The following is a 17,821-nucleotide window of genomic DNA, read 5'->3' as shown; positions in this document are numbered from 1 at the left end:
CCCTGCTTCCCCCCTGCTGATAATATGATCCCATGGATAGCATTTTGGGCCCATTTAAATCTGATGCTGGCACACAGCATCTTTGACCGTAGCCAGGACCCAATGCTTTGGCAGTCTTCACTGGTTCAGGTGCGTGCCCAGGGCCTATTTTGGCAGGCCACCAGGAGCCACCATTTAAATTTTTCCACTAATTATGAAATACAATACTCTGACATCTCCCCCTTCCCCACTCCCAGTGATAAAGGCCAACTTATTAATTAAGCTGCCATTTACTTTCCGGGCAAAGTATAAAGTGTTGGTTATTACCATTAAAGCCCTACATGGTTTGGTCCAGATTACCTGCGGAATTGCTTTCTCCCATGCAATCTGCCCTGCACACTTAGGTCCTCTGGGAAGAATTTACTACATTCAGCCACAGCTAGGCTGACAACTGTTACCCAGAGGACTTTCTCTTCTGCTGCTCCAAGACTGTGGAATGGCCTTCTGGAGGAGAGTCATTGACTTAATAGTCTCACTGAGTTTAAGAAAGCGTGAAGACTGATCTTCCAGCAGGCCCCGCCTTCTTCCCCCGAGCTCTCCGTCCCAGCCGGCGAGGAGGTCTGCGGGTGGCGGTGGCGGGAAGGATGTCTCTTTGTCGGCTCTTCCAAAAGCCAGTTACACGATCGCTTTCACGCCGCACTGGGGTCGCTTAGAAGCGATCTCGGAACGACGTGCGGATTCCCCTCTCGTCGAATTTTAAGATATTGTATCAGCTTTATATGTTTTAATCAGTTTTATGTATTTTATGATATTTGTATCTAATGTTGCTCCCTGCCTCAAACCAGAGGGAGAGGCAGGTAATTTATTTATTTATTATTATTACTATATTATTATTATTATTATTATTATTATTATTATTATTATTATTATTATTATTTATTCCGTATCTTGGTGAAATGCATAAACGCTGCATCTGCAGCAGTATTTTTTTGTAAGTTAGTCAAAGTTGCACATTCCATTGTATTTCTTAGATTTATTTCCCCCCCCAGGAACTCCCCTCATCCCCTGATCATTGTACTTGAAAACAGGCCTGACTGCTGGCCAGTTCTCCTGCAGCACGTGACAACGTTTTTCCAGCAGTGCCCAGAAAGGTAGAAAAACTAGCATCTGTATTAATTTTCTGAGGATGGGAGATAAATAAACAGCACAGAGGCAACGTGCAATTCCTGTGACTCTTGTTTGAATTTAAGCTTTAAAAACAGAAGAAGGAAAATATATTTCTAGTCCTGATGGCTGTAGAAATGTGTCATTTCCCCCATGTATCAAAAATCAGTAAGCAAGAGCAAAGAAGTACCTTATTGTTAAGAACGTAGGAAGAGTCATGCTGTTTCACACCAAGGGTCCATCCAGTTCAGCACTCTGTTCACACAGTGGCCAACCACCTGTCAACCAGGGAACCACAAGCAGGGCATGGTGCAACAGCACCCTCTCACCCACCTTCCTCAGCATGTGGTGTTTATAGGCTTACTGCCTATGATACTGTTCTTGCTGTAATATAGTTTACAAAACTGAGCGAAACAGGACAACATTCTGCCATTTCCTTAATAACAAAGAGGATCAGATAAAACTGCTAGATGTGTATGTGTTTCACATAGCAGGTGTTCTATCTGGTAATGTAGTATTCTCTCCCATTCATTCTCCCATATTATATTCCATGAGTTGTAAGTAATGGTGCCTTTGTGCCAGCAGGACCTATTCTCTTGCAAGGTAGGGTACCTGATATCTGGTGAACCCCTCTTGCCTGCAATTCCCTGTGCCCTGAAAAGCTGCTTCTGAGGTTTCGGGGACCCTCTTGAATAGTATATGATACAGTGCAGAATGCTGCAGGAGGTGATGGTAGCGGGGAATAGCAGGTCCCTGGCCTTGTGTGAGGGGAAGCATTTTCTGCTAGAGCAAAGCTACCAATGGATACAGCATGAAGTCTCGATTTTTGCCAACACTTTTCCTGATCACTGTGGAACCTGTAATGGAACTACCACTTGCTGCTTTGTTGTTCTGTGGTTTGGCTTGTATGTAATGTCATCAAATTCTTTTCTTCAATGGCAGCACGGAAAGTGCGTGTGTCTCTATAATGAGGCCATTTCTCAGGTACTTATACTGTGAGCCTGTCCAGGTGAGGGAACAGGCTGAATTACGGATGGGCCTGCTTCAAGTCTTGCTCCAGCCACGCAGACCTTGGAAGAAAGAAGAGCCCTCCGTTCTCGAGTGCCATCTCCTTCAGCTGTTTTGTGACTTGGTTCCACATTATCAGGTGAGGGTTGTTTGCCATCCTGCCAGGGCACGCCATCAGCACTGGTAAAGGGAAAGCATCGCCCACTTTACCTGAGGGCAGCAGGCGAGCTTAGGAGGCAGAGCAAAGGACACCTAGTACACAGAGCTCTGTCCTCAAGCACCTTGTCACTGCTGCCCCACACTCAGCATATGCTGCCTGAGGCAGCTGCTTCACTCTACCTAATGGTAGGGACATGGAGAAAAGAGTACAAAATAAAGTGCTGGACTGCAAAGGGTTTATTCACATCACTGTAAGCTGGTCTGGGAGGTTTTTTTGGCTAAGGGGTGAGTATGAATGCCATAAATAAATAAAATTAATTTTAAAGAATAAATTTAAGAAATAAGAATAATATTTGAAAATGGGTATCCAGCTGAGGTGGGAGACTTCATTATCCTTGTTAGGCCAGAACCAGGGAACATATATTCTAAAATCTGACATGTGTGAACACAGTCTCTTTATTATTTTGAGCTCTTGGGGGTCACAGATTGATTGATTGCAAAATTGCTACCATGCTTAGAAGGGTAGAATGAGGTTCCAGAAGGTGACTAGATGTGAGAGAGGACAAGGTTTCTGCACCTTTTAATAGCTGTGTGGAAGAGGGAGCTTCTGGCAGGTGGCGTTTCCCCACGCCTGCAGCACTGCGGCCTGCCAAAAGGGGCAGCAATCCACCTGTCTTTTGTATCTCCTGACCCCGTGTTGGACATCCATGCACACATCCATCCATTCACTCTTTTTCTCTTCAAGCGTTTCTTCCTTGTGGGTGACGCTGATGGCCCTTCACCTTTCTCCAAGGCTCTACAGAATGTCCCTGTGGTTCCATCTCACAGTGTTCTCTGTGCAAATGTCAAAAGAGCAGCTTATAAACTGTGTGCATGCATGAGCAATGTGGAGTTTTTCTGTCATGGTTTCTTATGCTTTTTGGCTGGTTAGCATTCAAACACTGGTCATCAGTTCTTTATGGTGAACTGGCCCCCCACATTGGTGCCTTCTTTTAGCCCCTGAAAATCCTGTTTTCTCCTCCTTGCTGAAACCCAAAACATGATAATATATGAAGGACCATACTTTCATACTTATCATGTTTACAATGAGGGTTTATGTGTGAGAGATATAACCCTTTTTGCTGTTCTTGTTGTTGTTATCTGCCGGAATTACACAATTGTATTCCTCTCTTTTTCCTGCTCAAGTGCAGTAATACTGGGGATAGGAAGCTTTGTGAATGACAATAAAGCTAAAGGCTGATTCACACATGCAGGACTTCCCTTGATTACTCACAGCTAAGCAGGTGAAACTGGAAAGTGTTCTATGGAAGTTCTATCTCTCCGTGACCATTTGACCTGCGGCAACTGTTACTGCTTTGTGCAGCCATGATTGGGTGGTGAACATGCCTACGTGAACCAGCTTTCGGCCTTGCTTCTTTCTTTTAATCCAGATAAAAGACTTGCCGCAGATCACAGAAACTCTGATTTTTCTGGAGGCCTTATTCCAGAGTCTGCTGCGCTGCCCTGCCTTTTGGAAAGTCCAGTTATGCCAGCTCTGCCTGCAGTTTCTCTGCTTCTGTGAGGTTTGCCTGCAGATTACAGGAGAATGTTCATCTCTGATTTTCTTAATGGAAGAAAACGTTGAGCTCTTGAAAGAGGTAGGTGAGAGAGAGAGAGAGAGAGAATTTTTAAAGGTGCATCTAATACTTGGGTATGGAACGTCAGGTCTACACACCAAATCCGGCCTGCCTAGGGTCCTGGTCTAGCCCTCTGGCATTCCCCAGATAGCTATGCCCCCTTTCCCTGCCGCCTTGTCCCTGATGGTTCAGTGGTTTCCTGGTGTTTGTGCATCCCCCCCCCCCCATTCTCAACAGTTGAATTACTTCTCCTGAGGCTTAGTTACTGGCAGTCAGAGCTTTAAGCTGAAAGATGCTGATATGTTTGGTTATGCTCCTTTGCCCTTGACCCTGCCCACTTTAGACTTCAGCCCCACCCAGATGGTGGGTGCCACTACAGAGAAGGCCCAGTGTCTTGAATGGCTGCACCATTTGCTGTCTCTGAACAAGGCTCTTAGGCCCAGGACCTTGCTGTTCTGCTGTAATAAGCATCAGAGAAAGTTGCTGGACTGTTGCAGTCTAGGAACAGAGGAAACAGAATCTGCCTGGTTCGTTGTTGCCCAGAAGTGACTTGCAGCTTATCCAGGTTTTGTGCTTTAAGGACTCCCCAGGATAAGAATCCTGATAAGATTCCTTCTTACGCCACAAGAAAGTGTAACAGTGACCTAGGATGTAGCTGTATGACTTCTGTGGTCCAACTTTGGACATCTAATATTACCAAAGTCATGCAAGCAAGAGGCAGCTTACAGCAATTCTCATGCTGCGGAGGAAGCATCGGAATGGACCCTAAGTTATTTTTAGTAGCAATGCCAGGGGACACACACGGACACACACACACACACACACACACAGAGCATCCTGGGTCTTGGAAAATGAGGTGTGTAAAATGTTGTCAAGATTGTTTATTTCCACAGTCTGTTGTGGTTAAAAAGCTTTCAAGTTGGATATTTCCTCCTGCTGTTCTCTAGGGTTTTCCATTTGAGATGGCCATAATTGGATTAGGCTTGCTCCTGCTGCAGGCTCCAGCTAGTCAGCAAAAGCCGATCTTAACGCTAGGTAAGGTTTTGTTGTGGGAATACCCTTTCCCAAGTTCTTCTTCTTCTTTTTTAAAAAAAGAACAATCCAATAATGTTCGTTGACATATATTGATTCTACTATTTCTAGACCTGCAGCCTTTTCCTTTATCAGAATGGAAATCAGAAGATTTTTGTATAAGGTATTTGAGGTGAAAAAATTATATTAAAGCCCTAGAATATTTTTTGGGAAAAACTGTTAATTACATTCAAAATAGAATTGGATACATTTTATGTCCTATGATTTCTTATTTATTGAGCTCTTGGCTGCTGCAAAGGCTTACTTCCTCCCATGGGTTCTTGGATTTCACTACATATTTTTAGCTTTATTTTAATCTAAATTGCATTGTAAGCTTATTAAACAGTGTGTGAGAATGAATGTTTTTACAGCACTGTCTTTTTTTTGGCGTTGCACAAATTGTTGTTGTTAAGTAGTAATGATAATCTGTGTCCAAGGGAGCAATTGACAAACACTTGACCCTCTATTTCTTTAGACAGAGTGTTCCTCTTCCAGCTCTGGTTATTCTAGATTTAAGTAGAACAGAGTAACATTTTGTGATTAGAGCCATAAGAAAATGTTTGTTTTAGATTCCTTCATGAGGGATCGTATTTCAGACTAAATGTGATTATTCCCCTGGAGCAGTATAGCAGTAGATTTCCTGGATGGTATAATTGCTGCTGAGATGCTGTTCATACAACATGCTAACTCACACTCAGTGCTTGAGTGTGGGTGTCTTGAACCGTGGGTTGTTTGCTGAACCATAGATTAGCATGTTGTCTGAAAGCAGCACATTTTCCACAGGGTGGGTTATCGGGTTGTCTGAACGCAACCAGGGTGACTTGTTAACCATTCAGTCTGTCTTGTTAATCACCTTTAACAACCCAACAACAAGCAAACCATGGGTTCTCAAGGTGGCTTGTTTGAGAAAATAAGCCACACTGTGTGATTAAGAAGTCATCCTGGCTGCGTTCAGACAACACACTAACCCTTGCTTCAAAACACCGCACGTTTAACTACTGAGTGTGGGTTAGCATGTTGTGTGAACAGTCCCAATTTGTGAAGTAGTTCCTGTGTGACTTGAGAAATGTTTATAATTAAGTTCTTTCAGGCCCCTATGGGCATTGCTTCACTCAAATGGTTTTTCACCCCATTCAGCTCCCACGATGGGTAGTTGCACCTTTCAGGTCCTGTTTGAATCATAGCCTTTAATGGGGAAGTCATGCAATACAGCTTCGTTTTGACTTCACTACTGCAGGATGCCTATGTAGAAATTCAGCAGGACAGTGAGAAGGCTGGGCTAGGGCTCTTTGCTCTACCCACCAGCACAAGATGTTTCACACAAAAGAGAGCATGGCACATGTATGCCACGGCCACCTGAATTTTCAAGTGTGATAGTACCAGGAAGGATGGACCAGGTGATATTTTTGAACATATAGGTTGACCTTTAGTTTTTATCAAATCCATAACATTACATTTTAAAACTTTCGTGTTTTTTAATAAATTCTGGGCACAGCATAAGAACTGCATTTAAGCATGCATGTACATTGTTCAATGACTTTATCTCTTGATACCTGTACAAAACATAGTAGTTAAGATTATGTCAGGTGATATGAAAATTCTGTCTGAGGTATTTCGTCTTTCTTTCTTTCTTTCTTTCTTTCTTTCTTTCTGTGTTTGCATACTCTTTAGTATAATAAAATCTCTAAGCAGTTTACATAAAAGCATTAAAATCGCTGTTAAAATACATATATTTTATATATGTATTATGTAGTTTATGTAACATAACAATAAACAGTTGCAATTTACAACAATAAAAAGACATAGTAGAACAAAGCAAGTTATGAACCAGGGAAAGTACATTTTCCCTGGCTTATTCATTGTACATTGGGTGGTGTACATTACGTGAAGAAGTACATTTTCAAGATGCATTTGAAACACACCATATTACTTGATGTTGCAATTATAGAATAATGTGGGATGTACAGATGTGAATTTTTACCATTGGGAGCTTGACTTATTTTTAGATTTATCCTTTTATATATAATGGCTTTCTTTTCAGTATTGGATGCGGTTTGCACAATCGCAGGGTGGTTAATAAGCCACAGTGGATTGTTCTACCCTGTGCCTGCCAGTCCCATGCCGGATGGATTTACATAAGTACCCTCGGCAGCACGGCTTGTTGTGATGCCCGAACCTGGCAAAGATGGGTGGTTAACAAACCACCCAGAACCCATCGCCTGTTTTAGGATTGCTTGGTGGTTTATTAACCATCCCAGCCACCCTCCCTCGCCAGGTTCAGATATCACAAGCTGCAGCAGTGAGAATAATTTATTTATAATCAGCCAACATGCGACTGGCATATGTGGGGTGTTTAGCAAGCCATCGTAGCTTATTAATCCCCGTGTGATCCTGTGAACTGGCCCTTAGTGTCAAGTGGATTTTGTGTGAGTGGGATGCTATGTTTAGGTTCAAGGAGTATTGTCGAAGTTTAAAAAAACAATTGTTGAGATTATGATTGGAGAGTCACTCTGGGCGGTGTGTTTTATCATAGTGCAGGGCCATTGCATGGTTTGCAACATGCATTTGCTAGAATATTTCAAACTCCCAGTTAGAACTTTACTCTTGTTCTTGTAGCCATCAAGCTCCTTTCCTGTTCTGAAACCAAGACCCCTCTGGCCGTGGCCCTCGTCATGGTGATGCCTGCCTTGCAGATCTTATCCTCCACAGCTGTTCAGGACTGCCTGACTGAGGAGGACAGAAGCACCACAAGGCAGCAGTTGGCCATTCAACTTCTAGAAATTGTACAGCAGGAAGAATTGAAAGAGCAAAAGCCATCGGTGAAATTCTCATTCAGATTTCCTTTTTCTTGCTCTGGGAAGAGAATAGTGCCATTTCATTCCAGCATGCTTTGCCCCACTGTTCCCCTTTTCAAAGGTAGCAAGGTGCATGAGAAGCAGTATTAAAGCATGGACAGTTTATATGCTGAGAGGATAGTTCAAATTGTGAGGGGCCCCCTGTAAGTAAGCACATGTGCTCATTTGCAAAGTGTACACGTGTTACTTGTATTTTCAATGCAGCTTACTCCCAGGTAAACATTTGTGGGATCGCAGACTAAGGCCATTGCTAGATGAGGGTTTAGCCCGGTGCGAGGCCCGGGCTCCCTGCTGTGCGTGCAGATGACGCACAGGGGATCCCCGGGTCAGGCCGGGCTAAACCCTCCCTTGACCCGGGATAACCCAGATCTGCTTGTGGCCTGGTTTTTCCGCAGCCCTGGGCTGAGCCCGGGGCTGCGGAAGATCTAGCTAGTTCTGTGGCTTTTCCCGGCTGCTCGCCTACTCGTGAGTAGCCGGGAGAAGCCGAGCACTGTGCCCATCGGGCTGGGGGGGAGATCATGGACGGGTGGGTGGGTGGGTGGAGGGGGTATCGGACATGGCGAGCGGAGGGGTGGACATGGCGAATGAGCGGATGGCCAAGCGAGCGGATGGCCGAGCGGGGTGGCATCAGACATTGTTGGGGGGAAATTGGGGGCAGGGGGGAGCAGGGAACCCTTTTTTAAAAAGCACACACACACACTACCTTCTCATTGGTGCGCTCCTGTGCACATGGTGCTTTAATTAAAAAAAAAAAAAAGGAGGACACGACGGGGCTTTCCTTTACCCCGTCGCGTGTTATGTCTAGCTAGGGGTGATGGCCCACGCTAGCTGCAGCGCGGCGTCACCCCTACTCCCCACTGGATTATCAGGTAAGTCTAGCAAGGCCCTAAGAATATTAAAAGACACTTGCTAGACCTTACTGAGGTTAACCAAGTCCAGCATTCTTTTCTATAAGCTGTTTACTGGAAATTGGCCAATGGTCCACCATAATCTGCCTTCTGCCTTTCCCTGGCTCAGAATGTAATGGAGATGTCTAATTTTAGTATATAGCAGCTTGGAGGAGAGTACTGATGGGGGGCCCCTTTATCTTCAAAGCTTTCTTCTACCAAAGGTACTGTTTTGAAAATGTTACAATGCAGCCCTATACATGGCGATTCAGAAGTAAGTTCCCCAATGCTTTATCAGCTGAAAGAGCTATTTGCCTTGCAGGATTGAGTTCCTCCAAAAATAAGCCCCTAAAGCCTTTTCTTTCTCCCTCTCTTCGTTATGCTCATGCAGTGGGTAGCAGAAGGAAAACAGTGGAAGGCAATAGGGAGCCCTCTGGGAGCAGTGAAGGGGGTGCATTTCCCTCTAAGCAATTCCATCAGTCAAAGTGGCAACTTCGCAGGTGGCTGGATCTTAATTTTTGGCATGCGATAATTGAAAGCGATAAACAGGGTTGGGTAACAGTTTTAAAAATATTCTTCTGCATGAAATGGCTTTTTGAAAGGTCATTTAAAGTACAGGAGCATTATACTTCCCATTATCCAAAATGAATTTACATTACATTGAGCAATATAATTAAAACGGGGTGGAGTGAGGGTGGGATGGGGGGGGGTTGCCGTTCTGTAGAACGTCTCTGGCTGCTCGTTCGAAAACCTCTTGGCAACGTCGAAACTTGAGAGCAAATTGTCTCCTTTTGTGAACAAAGTCCCAGTGCGTACATTACTCTAGTGCGGTTGGGAATTGCTCCTGCTCAGGCCTGGCCTGCCACAGCCTCCCAGCTTACCTTGTAAAAGGAAGTCGGCTGCTTGCAGGCTTGTTGATGGCACCGCTTAGAACTCCTTAACGATGCTCTGAACCTATATTTTCTCACACTTTCCCCCTTTCTTTGCATTGACCTTCTCTAATCCTGTATATCTTCTGGATCCCACTTGGTGTGCTTGTGTACTTGTCACAGCTTTTTTAGTTTATCCAGCTATTGCACTCACTTTCTGACTTGTCTCTGATTAGGTTTCTTATTTATATTTTAGTTAGTTAGTTATACCACCCAATAGCCAAAACTCTTCTGGGTGGCCCACAAAATGTAGCCCAAAACCTACAATAGAAAATAATAATAATAAAACATGATGTCAAAACTTTAAAAGGTTTAAACAACAACAGAATAAACACAAAGTAAAAAGCCAGCAACAGTGCAAAATCTAAAAACATGATTTTTTAAAAAACAACAACCCTGAAATATTAAAATACTTTGGAGAATATTAAAAGGTCTTCACCTGGTGCTGAAAAGATCACAATGTAAGTAACAGGTGGGGAGGTATTCTACAACCAGCAGGATGCCACTACTGAAAAAAACTTCTTCTTAGTAGCCATCTGCCTCACCTCATTTGGAGGGGACACCCAAAGGAACTCCTTGAGAATGACTTGTGCATGGTCTAATTCCGTGTGGGAGAGTAACAAAAAGTAAAAAGGAACCCACTTGTGTTGCGTGAGCAATGCCACTATGACTTTCACCAGCCCAGATAGAACCTCTTCACAAACATTCCCAGGGTAGTCTACAGGCATCAGATGGTAGGAATATGGCTCTCATCCTGCAATGGTGGTGTAGGAATCCACCCTAGGTGTGACACAAGATGTTTTGTGGTCAAGAGATGTGGTTCTTTCAAACCTTGCTCAGTGGACCATTCCATCCAGTGCTGGCTTTGGGTTTTGGAGGCCCCTTGGGCAAGAGAACTTCCAGCAGGCCTACCCAGTCGAATTTTAAGATGCCTGGCTGTTACTTTAATAATGTATTAGTTTTTATAGGTTTTTAATCAGCTTTATATATTTTACTATATTTTATAGTATTTTGTATTTAATGTAGTTCCCCGCCTCGATCCAAAAGGAGAGGCGGGTAAGAATATAATAATAATAATAATAATAATAATAATAATAATAATAATAATAATTGTCCCATCCCCCAGTGTCTCTCTATGCTTGGGACCGGTGGGGGAAACGGTGCAATTTCTCCCAACTTCCCCTCCATCTATAGCTCCCTGTACTGTTTCCCCCAACGGTCCCAAGCATCTCCCACCTCCAGGGGCAGGAGGGAAAGCCCTATTCTGTGACTGTGTTATGTCACAGAAGGAGAGCTTGGATCCATGCCATTATATTACAACAAATCTGAATTTATCACAAAGTGGACACTTGATATGGAGCTGCAGCTCATGTTTGCGTGTAGCTATGTGATACATGTGTTTCCAGTCATGTATTTGTATTGCTCATTATGCTATTTTAGAAGCAAACCTAAGATTTGTCTGAAAGTCCGTATCTAAATATGTGTGAAGCTAAAAATGTATTGTCCCTCCTTTCTTTGGAGTGGTGGTGGAGACGGTCCTTTGAAAGGTTCCCAGAGGAGAACAAGGTGGCTCTCTGTACTAAGGAACTCCAGATAATTTTAGCATAACAAAGACCCCAAATTAGTTGGGGTGCTAAGCCTGCTAATAACTTTTCTGAGGGAACGATGGAGCTTTCTTACAATGATTGGCATTTGGGAAGTACAGAGGGTTTGTAATACAAGTATAATGGTTGACTTCACTTAGGAAATGAAGCCATAATTATCAACAGTAATGTCAATAATTTATCAGAAGGAAAAAGCTTTCACAGCAATGAGATGGTGTCATGTTGTTGTTCATTACACATGCTTTTGAGGTAAATCACCGAGGAACCATTTAATCTTTGGTTTAAATTAAGAGGCCCGTATTTGAAAGTTGGGTGGACGAAGCTTTTAGAGTTGTTTCTTTCTTTCATCATTTTAATGCTCTGTTTTCATTTCCGTCAGGCCTCCTGTGATTGCTTCTTCCCCATAACCAGTGCTTATGGTTCACTGCATACTACTTGGAGATTCCTTGTGCTTATGAGAGAAAAATCTTCCATGTCAGACTGGTTATCTTCATTGAAGTCAATGCTGCCCATCACAACTCAAGTACCTATCCATGTATTCCTTCTTCTGGCCTGCCTCCTTGTTCAAGAAAATGGTGATGGCCTTCGAAGTGTACTGGCTGCCACTACAGAAATCGCCAAAGCTGATTCATCCCAGGTAATGATAACTTTTAACAGCTGATGGAAGGTTGTTACCTAACATTTGTCTGTCTTATTTCAAACCAGTCTGTGATGAAGGCATCACAGGGTGATGAAGGCACCCTCTAATTCCTGGCTTTTATGTATTTCTCTCTTCTGTCAATGGCCTTTCCTAGCTCCTTCCTCTTTGAGTCTTTCCCCTTCGGAGAGCCCTTGGGCAAGGTGCCTCCCTCTCTCTGAGGGGGCCCATCTCCTATTCTCTTTCCCTCTCTCCCTCTTGCCACTGCTTACATGCTCAAAGAGGGCCTGTTAACAGGGCCACGAGGAGCAGCAGCAGCAGGGCCACCAGTGGGCCTCAGCAGGTGTCCCACAATGCCAGCCCTTGGCACTGGTTCTGTTCATCCTTATTCTACTGGACCATTCCTACTTCCACTTCCAATGCTCCTGTCATAGTTACAGAAATCTTTGAGGATCACATTTATTCCGGAAGCTTCAATTGGTGCAAAATGTGGTGGCTAGAGCACTAACTGGTGCACGGTATTGGGACCGTATTATACCTGTCCTGAAAGACATGCACTGGTTGCCCATTAGTTTCTGGGTGCAATTCAAGATCTTCATTTTAACCTTGAAAGCCCTAAATGCCTTAGGACCTCGCTAACTAAGGGATCACCTGTCTTTATCATAAACCTGCTAGGGTATTGAGATCTGCAGGAGAGACCCTTTCGAGGGTGCCATTACCCACAGAGGCCCGTTTGTTGGGCACACTTGAAAGGGCTTTCTTCTGTCTTGCCCCCATACAATGGAATGTGCTCCTTCAAGAACTACAATTGGCTCCCACTCTCTTGGCCCTTAGAAAGGGTGTGAAGAAGACACCTTTCCCCCCAATTTAGCCTTTTAAAATATGTAGCTTTAATGTTTTAACTTAAACATTTGCGAACTACAAGTTCAATCGCAGTTTTTAAAGCTCAGCTAAAAACTTTTCTTTTTTCTAAAGCTTTTAAAACTTGATTTTGATCTTACTTTTATACTGTCAGTTTTACTCTACCCTGTGCCTGTTTGGTGCATTCTCTTCCCCTTCTTATTGTTTTATTATGTTTCTATTAGAATGTAAGCCTATACAGCAGGGTTTTGCTATTTTATTGTTTGTACAGCACCATGTACACTGATGGTGCTATATAAATAAAAAATAATAATGTTCTTGGTTTTTATTGCTTTAACTGATGGACTTAAGCAGATAAGGTAGTATAGAAATGCAAATCAATCAATCAATCACAGATTGACTTTCCAGGAACTGATTTTCTATCACTGGCATAATGTGTTATATTCCTAAAGAGCAGGAGGGAGCAAGAGAAAAGTGAAGGATAACTGAGTAAGTGCAAATTAAGATCTTCATACAACAGTTAGTCTTGCTGTCCTAAAACAGAGGTGCAGGGCACCTGTAGGCTTCCAGGTTATGTTTAACTACAACTCCCATCAGCAACTATGGCCAATGTTCAGGAATGATGGGACTTGTATTGCCACAGGTTTCCCAGTCCTGTCCTAAAAGAACCTGGCCCACTGCTCACTTTTCATCAAATTGATAGCCCATCTGTATTTTCCTTCCCAAATTGCAGTGGCTTTGAGGGATTTTTTTGTAATCAGCTGTGGCTCTTTGCAGTTTTCAGATGCAGCTGAGACAGGGATACGAGGGATTCGTTGTTGTTCTGGCATGTAAGTTTTGAAGGCCTGCCATGGTCTTGTATTTGAAGAAGATGCAACTTTTAAAAGCCCCTCCCTCCCACAAACTAGATATCTTATGAATTATGCAACATCTGGTAACCTTATTTCTTCCTCTGATGTTGCATCTGTGTAATTTTCTTTCTCCTTTGGAGAACCACATGGCGAATCTACCAGGCTTGACCACCATTTTTCCTTTTTATATATATATCCAAAGGGTCTATGGCAGATCCAGGGCTATTTGTCACTTTCACATCTTTTCCCACTGCTCCTCCCATCCTTTTTCTTATTACAGAAGAAAACATTAAGCAGGGAAAGCCAGAATCACTGCACAGTAGCCTTTTGATTAGTAGTGCTCAGAGTTGTCTGCCTGCAAGCACTTGTCGTCTCCAGGTTTGCTTTGAGCACATCAGGGGATCCCTTCCTTTTACTGCCTCTAACACACAGCTCTGCAATGGAACTTACTGCTGAGTAGACACATGGGAATCAGATCTGCCTCACTTTGTTTCAGGGAGGCATTTTACCCTCTCTTCCCTCCGTTTAAAGTCCTTCCTCGGCAGGTTCATAGCACAATGCCAGCTTTACATGATGCCAATTTCATGCCGTTGGGTTTATTCCAATTTATCTGTGATGTATTTTAAAATGGAATGAGGGTGGTGGGGACTACGGGAGACCTCCTGTTTGGTTACAGCATCATTAAATTGACCCGGAAACTTCCGTGAGTGACCAGAAACGAGCGTGCTGTAAAGAGCTCGTTTAGAGAATGCCTTAGTAACAAACATATTTCTTGGGTTCTTTTTAAGCAGGGGTGTTGAACCTCTTTCAGCCCAAGGGCTGAATTCAATTTCAGAGAAGCTCTTGAGGGCTGCATTCCAGTAGTAGGTGGAGCAAAAGGGGGGAGGAAAAAAGTACAAAAAACAACAGCCCGCCTTCTCCCCAGTATATTGGCTTTACTGTCAGTAACTAAGCCTTAAGAGAGGCATTGCAGTCTTTTAGAATGGGTGGAAATGCACAAAAGTCAGGAACCCACCAAACGATGGTTGGGGGAAGGGGGCGGGGCCAGGGGAAGGGGCGGGGCCATCTAGGGAATCCCGGAGAGCTGGATTTGGCCCCCAGATCTAAGGTAGGGTGACCATATGAAAAGGAGGACAGGGCTCCTGTATCTTTCAGTTGTATTGAAAAGGGAATTTTAGCAGGTGTCATTTGTACACATGCAGCACCTGGTGAAATTTCCTCTTCATCACAACAATTAAAGCTGCAGGTGCCCTGCCCTCTTTTAAATCTGGTCACTGTAGTATAGCTCCTGCACTTTAACTGTTGTGATGAAGAGGAAATTTCACCAGGTTCTCCATATATACAAATGAGACCTGCTGAAATTCACTTTTCTATGCAACTGTTAAAGATACAGGAGCCCTGTCCTCCTTTTCATGTGGTCACCCTATCTAAGGCACCCCACCCATGTTTTTAAGCATGTTTTCTTAGAGCACATTTGGATGTGACGAAAGAAGCATAGATAACCTGATGTGCGGTAGCTTCGATATCAGGTTCGTGGTGGGTTGGTTGTCTCTTTCACAAAGGCTCTTGAATATGGAAGCTGCGCAGGCAGATAAATGCATGTGTGAATTGATCCTTGGTCTTTGCTGTTGAGTCCTGTATGCTGGAGTGATTGATCAGAACATTGCATTGTTAAAATGCATGCAGAGATGACAATCTAACTGGGAGCAAATAACTTTTACAGGGGTGAGCATATAATTTAGCAGAAAGGTACACAGTGCTTCGTAATTGTGTGCCAGTAACACGAAAGAGATCTTACTCACTTTATGGTTCCTTTGAAGCACTTCTTCCTGAAAAATTAGTAAAAGATGCAAAACAGTACCTTTATAATGTCTGTTTAGGTCCCCTGGGATACAAAGAGTTGCAGAGGCTAACAATAATACAGTAAAAGCAAACACTTATGTGGAACTCCTGCAGCTGATCACTGTCTTTAATTTCCTTGCACGTCTTTTTGTTTTTTAATAACATCCACTCAAAATGCAAAAAAGGCCCAAACAGTGATAACTGGGGGTGGGAGAATCGTGCTATTCAGTTTGCAGCTCTCTGTGGGAACAGCTGTCTGCAGATGGTTTGTTCATGATGCTTTTATCGTATTAATTCAAAACAGATAGATGGAAACTACTTTACAAGAAATGGGGAGCTTGGGAATTTTCTTTTCAGCCTCAAACGGCTTGGGTTGCCTTTGTTTGAGGTCTTCTGTTGGAATAAAAAACAAATTTGCTTTCTTGAGTAGATAATGGGTAAAATGGAGGGATTGGAACCACAGAGCTGCTGGTGCCAGAGCCGGTCTGCTGTAAATTATTTGCATAGTCATGGATCAGGATATGGGTTAACCCCAGGTCAACTACATCGACTGCTTCAGAAATGCATTTCGGATCTATAACTCTTGGGTATTTGGCTTTTAGGGAGGTTTTAGGGTTGAGTTTATTATTAGCAGAAGGCCCCTGGATTTTGTGACAGCCCTTCTTTTAAATCTACACGAATGGGTCACCATCGATTTGGGGAATTTAAATAGCTGTTCAGGATTGAAAATGGTGGCAGATCATGACCCATTATTTTTCAGTATTCACATGCTGAAATCTGCAAGGAGCTTTAAGGTAGGCTTACTACTTCTGGAACTTGCTGATTTGAAAAATAGCCAATAATTATAAAACAAGTGTACATTGTAACTAGCTGGAATATCACAAACCTGTTTTTTTGCCAAGAAGTGTTGTTGGTGTGGGCAATTTTGCAGTTACTTTGCAATAAGTGGGCACTGTTGTGTCCCAAGGCTATGATAATAAGCACACTTTGAGTTAAGTTTTGTTTAACTCTCTGGACCTTAATTCTCATGTAAATGTGGTTTAGCATTGCATTGTATTAGGAATATTCTTGCTTCCTTCCTTGAACAATATATTTCTTAATTAGACATGTAGTAGGAGATGTAAAAATTATGAATCTTGGATTATCAATTGTCACTTGTGAGTGTTTTGAGTTGTACCAAGGCATCTTGGACACCAAACATATGTGTGTGTTGTTACAATGATGTAGTAAAATGAAACTTTTCCACCAGAATCTGTTTTTGGATCCCCCACAGATTGCACCTATGTGGATAGAGAATGTTTCTGTACATCCTGAAACCTAAACCATGCCATTTTTAAAAACTCCATATAAGTGCATCATGTTCAGTCTGCAAATGGGAATGATAGACAGTTACCTGTTTGTTTTAGTTCAAGGTAAAATTTGAAATAATATTCTGTAAAGAATGTGAAGCATCCAACTCTTGGCATTTTCTTACTTGCCAACATCAAGAAGCCATTGTGCTGCTAGCAGTATGGCATAATTCTTAAAGGCTGTCTTTTAAAACCTTGGAACATGTACGTAGATGCTTTTGGGCCGAGATGGATGTCTCATCAGTCTCCTACAATCTTCTTGCCAAAGAGCCTTGAAATGTTTGCACCAGAGGTCACATGAAGAAGCTTTGTTACATTTCTCCAAGGAGCATCCCTCGGCCTTTATACATTTTGTATCTGCTCATTAGGTGAGCACAAACTGTTGCACTGGAGAAAGGAAACCTAGCTCTGCATGAGCTCTCATTACAAATTGTAATGAATGCAGATAATTAAGATCTCTCTCTCTCTAAGTCAGGACAATATGGAAAGCTTGCTACCCGGCTTATTCAAATGGATTTTTCATTGTCATATAATTTCTTTTTATGGCACATCTACAGTTTTGTGGGTGGTCTTGTAGCCACAGTAGCATGTTCCAAGTTTCTATATTGATCTAGCACAAGGTTGCTACCTTGCAACCAGAACACTTAGCGACTATCAGATGATGCAGCAGGCAAGGGGCAGGGTCAAACTCTGCCCGCATGCCAGTGGGACCCACCGCTGGTGCAACAAGAAGATAATGCTTCCTAAAGCAATCGGAAACGAACTGAAATGCTCGTTACCAGAATGGAGCAGGTCAGCAGAACCCACAGTTCCACTGACCTGTCCCCTTCCGGAAATGTGTGTTCTGCCTCGTTCCAGGGTTGCTTTACGATGTGTTAGCATGCTGTTGTATTAGTGGTGGGTCTCGCTGGTGCTTCGGAATGAGCAGAGGCACAGCAACAGTATTGGATACTGCCTAAGGAAACTGCGGCTCCTCTCCTTCGTCCCTCTTCCTAGACCTGTTGCCTGC

At 43.1% G+C, this 17,821-nt stretch overlaps 1 protein-coding gene across 1 annotated transcript in view; it reads left to right on the top strand.

Moving 5' to 3' along the window:
• The window catches only part of FOCAD (focadhesin), a 146,014-nt gene that overhangs the window by 13,726 nt on the left and 114,467 nt on the right, over window positions 1-17,821 (top strand). The window contains exons 6-11 of the mRNA XM_063129216.1: window positions 1,029-1,130; window positions 2,086-2,290; window positions 3,741-3,947; window positions 4,874-4,961; window positions 7,614-7,816; window positions 11,652-11,909. Coding sequence (XP_062985286.1) covers window positions 1,029-1,130; window positions 2,086-2,290; window positions 3,741-3,947; window positions 4,874-4,961; window positions 7,614-7,816; window positions 11,652-11,909 — 1,063 coding nt within the window. The remainder of the gene's footprint in view (window positions 1-1,028; window positions 1,131-2,085; window positions 2,291-3,740; window positions 3,948-4,873; window positions 4,962-7,613; window positions 7,817-11,651; window positions 11,910-17,821) is intronic.

Source organism: Elgaria multicarinata, chromosome 6 (assembly GCF_023053635.1).
Source record: "Elgaria multicarinata webbii isolate HBS135686 ecotype San Diego chromosome 6, rElgMul1.1.pri, whole genome shotgun sequence".
Classification (NCBI taxonomy): domain Eukaryota; kingdom Metazoa; phylum Chordata; class Lepidosauria; order Squamata; family Anguidae; genus Elgaria; species Elgaria multicarinata.
The sequence above is the reverse complement of the archived record's forward strand: the minus strand, read 5'-3'. Positions and strand labels throughout refer to the sequence as shown.